This window comes from Austrofundulus limnaeus, unplaced genomic scaffold, assembly GCF_001266775.1.
Source record: "Austrofundulus limnaeus strain Quisiro unplaced genomic scaffold, Austrofundulus_limnaeus-1.0 Scaffold56, whole genome shotgun sequence".
In the NCBI taxonomy this organism is placed as follows: Eukaryota; Metazoa; Chordata; class Actinopteri; order Cyprinodontiformes; family Rivulidae; genus Austrofundulus; species Austrofundulus limnaeus.
In genome coordinates, this window is record NW_013952458.1 from 1049017 (window position 1) to 1055324 (window position 6308).

The 6308-nt window shown below is 38.0% G+C and overlaps 1 protein-coding gene across 4 annotated transcripts in view; it reads left to right on the forward strand.

Annotated features, from left to right (window-relative positions):
* ptk2aa (protein tyrosine kinase 2aa) overlaps positions 1-4414 on the forward strand; it is a gene marked incomplete in the record, with an annotated part of 58107 nt that extends 53693 nt beyond the window's left edge. For all 4 annotated transcript variants that reach the window (XM_014009274.1, XM_014009275.1, XM_014009273.1 and 1 more), the window contains 6 exon segments: positions 360-454; positions 831-839; positions 1779-1934; positions 2531-2611; positions 2760-2845; positions 2946-4414. In XM_014009274.1, the coding sequence (XP_013864728.1) occupies positions 360-454; positions 831-839; positions 1779-1934; positions 2531-2611; positions 2760-2845; positions 2946-3072 (554 nt within the window).
* Between the last annotated feature and the right edge of the window lie 1894 nt (positions 4415-6308).

The window sequence follows — 6308 nt, forward strand, 5'->3', positions numbered from 1 at the left end:
CCCGAGAGCCTGCAGGAGTCGTGGGCGGGGTGTGTGGGGAGGGGGGAGGGGTGTGCTCCGCCATGAGGAAGTTCGGCTTAAAGTCACGTCCCAGGGGCGTTTCTTGTCCCCACCTGTCGTTTTGCTCCTCAGCATGGCTGCCTAAAAACGCTGCAGGATTTCTCAAACATGCATGAATGAGTCAAAGCAAGGCTTTGGGCATGTTTTTTTATGAGAGTATAACATTATAACATGGTATAAAACTCAAAAAAGTTGATTTTTCATAAAATTGCCCCTTTAAATCCACAACAGTGAACCTCCAGGACCAGGATTGTGCCTTTGTTAAAGTTATCAGTAACTCTGACGTATTTTTATTGCAGAACATGTAGCCCCGCCTAAAAAGCCRCCCCGCCCTGGAGCTCCTGGTCACCTGACCGGTCTCTGCCCTGTGGACAACTACAACGAGGGGGTGAAGGTGCGCATGAACACATGATTAACATCCTCGACTTAAAATAATACATGATGGTGATATTTTACTGCATTGCTTTGGCTTTTACCACTTTAAATGTTACTATTTTTTTAATATTTCCCATCATGCTTGTGGGTTTTATGCTGTCCTTTGCTTTGCTTTGGTTGGCTTTAGCCTAACRTTCTTCCCCTCTTCTCTCCCTCCTTTTTACAAACATTCCTTTAACACMTTCATGTTTTTCATCTTTATTTTCTCACCTGTTCCTCTGCATCTCTACCCTCATCCATCCACCCCGCTCTTCATATTCACCCTCTTCTTCGACCAATCTTCCAATACTTCTCACCCCACTTCTACCCAAAACACAACTTCACACTCCTCGTAGCCGTGGAGGGTAAGCAGATCTGTGTGTGTCTGTTAAAACGATAGTTTAGTTACCATCCTTTCCATCTGCAAACAACTTGTATCCATGTGAGTTTTAYTTGTTTTTCTTCACCAGAGACGACTCGTTATTAAAAAAAAAAAACGGAGAGAAAAGTGGGGCGGAAAATTATTTTGAAGCAAAGTAAAATTTCCTGCCAATATGATAATCTGATTCTGTCAGGCTGATGTTTTCATAGTTTTCTTTGTGTTTTTGGTGAAGAAAAAACAACAGATGTGACWTATTAATAGAACATGTAACTAAAACTGGTAAAGTGATTAGTGTGTGTTATAATTGCAGGTAGATTAGTCTAACGATTTAGTGCTGAAAATAATTTATTAGCAGTAGAACTTGTCCCAACTTTACTGTTTATTTTATTATCTAAGTCACRTCTAACTACATGAACCTCTATAAATTACTGTATGCTACAATTTAACAGCTATTTGTTAAAATAAAACAAAATTATATGAATATAAATAAGTGGTTTTGTTTCTTCTTTGGTCACAAAAACCAAGCTCCAAATAAAGATAAATCTGCAATGTTTCTYGACAGTTGTCTTTGTAAACATGAAGCAGTTTTAAGAAGAGTTGAAACCATAAAAGTATAAAAATCACTACAAGCAGGTTGAACCTAACAAACTAACCTCATCTCACGGTCCAAAACTCATCTAGTCTTCATAGGTTAACAATAAATGCATGTGAATGGAGAAAAGGTGATATTGTGTTTTATTTTGTAGTTACATACTGCCACCTAGTGTTAGATATGTGAAACTGCAGTCCCTCCTKCAGAACTGCCGTTTCAGCAACAATTATAGCTTTTTTTATGTAGAYGAATGTGACTAGTAAGAAAACCAATTTGGACAGATTTGCTATAAAATGTGACTAATTTATTGTTATGATGTGGTTGATTCAGTTGCAGCCGCAGGAGATCAGCCCACCCCCGACAGCGAACTTGGACCGCTCCAACGACAAAGTGTACGAGAACGTGACGGGGCTGGTTAAAGCTGTGATCGAGATGTCGAACAGGATCCAGCCCGCCGCGCCCGAGGAGTACGTCCCCATGGTGAAGGTACTGCTCCCCTAACACACGCACACACACGCATGCACATACGCATTATGTTGATGGGTTGTAGTAATTATGGGAGTACATTGTGACCAATTTTCTTCTCTTCCTTATAATTTCTCCCTTCTGCTGTACGTCACATAATGAAGTGTTTAACAAAAAACTGTAGGTTTATTTTTTTTTCACACCAGTCAGAGGAGGAAAAACTATTTTTTATTTATTTATTTTTTTATTGTTAGCTGTGGAGAAGAAAAGAAGACGTGGACGTTCACTTTCTCCCAAGTCCATCCTGCTAATTTAACKTCTGCTCTGAGAACACAGCAGAAGCTCACCTGTATGGCAGGCCATTTTTTCATTTAATCGGCCCTCACCATATTTACGTTCCAAATAAGGCATATATAAATATAAGATTTGACTTATGCAAATTTTTAATGTTCTGTAAGTTTTATTTAAAAAAATCTGCACTCTCTTTTAATAAATACTGATAATGTTTCTGCTGTCAATCATTGGCCTCTCAGGGCCAGCACTCCAGAAACACTGTACTTTTTGTGTTTTATTCCCAAAGCAAAAAGGAAATATGCTAAAACCGGTTATTTTTGCAGGATGTGGGTCTGGCTCTGAGGACGCTGCTGGCCACGGTGGATGAAACAATCCCGGTGCTGCCCACGAGCACACACAGAGAGGTAATCACACAGGACGGAGTTTTGAGGGGAAAATAGAGATGACCTTGTAAAATTATTACTTTTCAATTCTTTTATAGATGTTTGTCTCTTTATTTTATCCTGTGAGGTTATTTAATTCCTCTTTGTGTGACATCTTGGATTCTTTCAGATTGAAATGGCTCAGAAGCTGCTGAATTCAGATCTGGCAGAATTAATAGCCAAGATGAAGCTGGCACAACAGTACGTCATGACGAGGTAAACTCAGAAAGTCTGTGTGAAGCTTTCAACTAGTTAAAAACTAAAATGAACAGAGTCTTAACTGCAGCACTTGTTTGTTTTTTTTTTTTCCGGGCAGTTTACAAAAGGACTACAAGAAACAGATGCTGATGGCGGCTCACGCTCTGGCAGTCGACGCCAAGAACCTGCTGGACGTCATCGACCAATCACGACTCAAAATGATCAACCAGATCCGCCCACATTAGTCCAGGACGRGATCCAGACAAAGGTTTCAGCTGCTGGACAGGTTTAAAGCGTTTGAACGGTGGACAGAGCCGCGCGTGGACTTTACGTTGGGTTTCTGTGACGGACGGATGAAAACGAGGAGCGGACAGAAACAATCAGCTCTGTGGGAATCATTCACAGCTTCTCTTCTTTCKGGAAACACTCGTGTTCGGGTCGATGTTGTATTTTCTACTTCACTGACACGTCTCCAGAGGGGGGAAAAAAAACAAACAAACTTTTCTCTCGTCTTCTCTTTATTTTGGAAATCATCCATCACTCCCGTTAAAATCTGAAGAAAGCAGATGGATTAAAGACGCTCGGACACATGAATAAAACTCTAACAGAAACTGGAACTGAAACTCCAGCTTGAAAACGATATTAATAATGATGGACTTTGTAAACATGCTTTTTTAAAACTTTATTATTATTGTTTTCTGTCCRTTAAACTTTCAAGTCTTCCCTTTGAATCCCTGTACTGTGGTAACATCTCATTCCTCCCTTTAAAGATCTCTATCTCAGGTGGCACGGAAGCAGAATTGTTTTTAAAACTCTATAATGGACAAAACAGACGCCACTTTTTAAGTTAATTTACATAAAAATACAGAGCTTTATATTTAACACATTTCTATTGAGGGCAGAGTGAAGTGGGACTTTGTTTAAAAATACAGCGAGGTTTACATGCATCTTGTTTAAATGTCCAAATAAAGCTCAATACAAGATGTTCAGTAGCTGCTAAGCTGTAATTTCATTAATATTTTATGAAAAACTTGGTCATTTGAACAGTTAAAAGCCATATTTAATAATATATCAGTAAGCATGAGGGCTCTTTGTCCAAATTTCCATCAACCTTCAACACAAATKTTTGGATACATTCTGTTTGTTTTTACTGTTTTCTAAATGTATTTAAACTGCAGAACAAAAAGCTAATTTAATCACATTTTTATTTGTTGTGGTTGATTGGAATTAAAGTTAATTGCAACGACTTCACCGTAAACACACGGGACAAATTGTATTTCAAGAACGTTTAAACAAGAACAGCTTTTAATAAGATAATCGTTATTTGGATGGTTGATAGCTGTAATGAGTTTGATTTAGTGGATTGTGATGTAAAATATTTCTCGTGTTTTTCTACCCCATTTCTCCACCTTCCTTCATTAGAGTTATTTATATATTTTATTTCTGTTCTCCATCCTTCCCACCACTCTCCCTGGTTTCCTCAGTTCTCTCTCTCCTGTGGTGAGCAGGATTGTCAGGATGGAGACATCTGTATAGTTGCTAAAACGAGCAAATAAAACACTGTTATTAAGAAGAAGCTGTTATTTTTGTTGTTGTTAGATCATTTTAACTTGGTAAAACTGAAAACTAGAGGTGTAAGAAAATATCGGTACACTGAAATATAGCAAAATTTTATTTCCCGATACTGTATCGATTTTTTTATTAAGGTTTAAAATGTCAACTTTCGTGCCAGCCGTTCATTTTTATGTTGTAGTTCAGCCTCTGACCACTAGTTGGCAGCAGTGAGCCAGCCATTTGGCTCCTCTACCTCTTGAGGTAGAGGCTATTGTTAAGTGTTGGGTGACCATATTGTAAATTAATATTAAAACCAAAAGCTGCAAAAAATATATTTTCAAACTATTTATTGCCAAATTTAGTCTAATAATTGAAAACATGGATGAAATAAGAAACATGAAACAAATGAAATAAAATACATACAAAGCAGAACACAGCTAAATGTATCAAAAGTATGTCTATGTAATATTAGAATTTTCTGAGACAATGAATTTTGGTTTTTCTTTTTCCCCGTAAGAGGTTTTTATTTAATAGAATTTTTGGACGCAAAAAATCGCAATATATCGGCTTGCTTATAGTATCRCWATATATCGGGATATCGTATCGTGAGCCCTCTGTCATGATATGTATCGTATCGCCAAATTCTTGCCAATACACAGCCCTACTGAAAACATGTTTCTGCCTGGTTTCGAACCAGGGACCTTACGTAAGGCGAACATGATAACCACTACAATACAGAAACCTATGATGACACTTATGGGCAGAATTTGAAAAAAGCACAATTACAATTTACAGCTGGTATTGCTGTTTTTCTCTTATAATTTTACACTTTTCCAAACTGTTCGCCATTTTTTTCAGACAGAAATAATGGCAAAATAAAAGTCATTTGTAAAGAAAACTTTCAGATTTGTGTCCGTCAGAACCTCCTTGATGCCACTTTATTCATGTCAGAAGCAGAGGCCCCACCAAGTGGAAGGCAATGACCCCATTGGTCAAGTCCTTTCCTCTAAATCAGGGGTGTCCAAAGTGTGGCTCACGGGCCATTTGTGGCTTAAAACTAATTTGTTTACAAATCKGTCCYCCCRGCACAGGTGCAGATGGAGACTTTCYATTTTTAATCAGGGCAAAATCTTCTTCCAGCAAAACAAATATTGGCAACACCAATTATTTGTCTTTAAATAACCAGGCTCTTCGCTTTTTCCACATCCATCTGGTGACTTCTACTCAAAAGCTGATTTTTGCTGCCCTCCAATTGGCTTTTAATTTTTTGTAATTGGTCTGAATACAGAAAGCATTTTCAATGAAAGAGCGACCTAAATCCTGATTTTATTGATCATAATTGACTAAATTGGTTCTTTATTCCCCAACTGAAACCTAGAAAATTGCAAAATTTCTTTTGATAAGGGAAACCTGCAAAACACTTGAACTTCTGGATCTAGATTAATTTACACATCTATTTCCAGCAATAAATCTGACTCCTTTGTTTAATTATTCAATGCTTATTGTTCCTTCTGACTTTGATTTTGGACCAAAAATGTTTGTTCACCCCTGCCCTAAATCATTATGGATTAGTAGTACTCATCAAATTTGAACCAASTCCACACTGAATAAGGGCAACCAGTGCAAAAACCAATGTCAACACCAGGATGCAGGTCTCAGGTTTGTTTTTCAATAAATTCAGAAGCTTCAAAAAGAAAAAAAATTGTATAGGTCTTCTGGACGGGTTCTTCTCTAATGAAACGTTTCGTCTCTTCTCCAAGAGACTTCTTCAGTCTGAGAGTTTCAGGCAAAATTCAGGCTTTTAAGCACTGCCTCCATGTGACTGATACTCACATCACATGGCTATCGTTGACTATCGTTGATTAATTAACACCTATTGTTAACATGGGGTGGAGTGATACTGGCAATAGCCGCGCTGTAGGAGGGG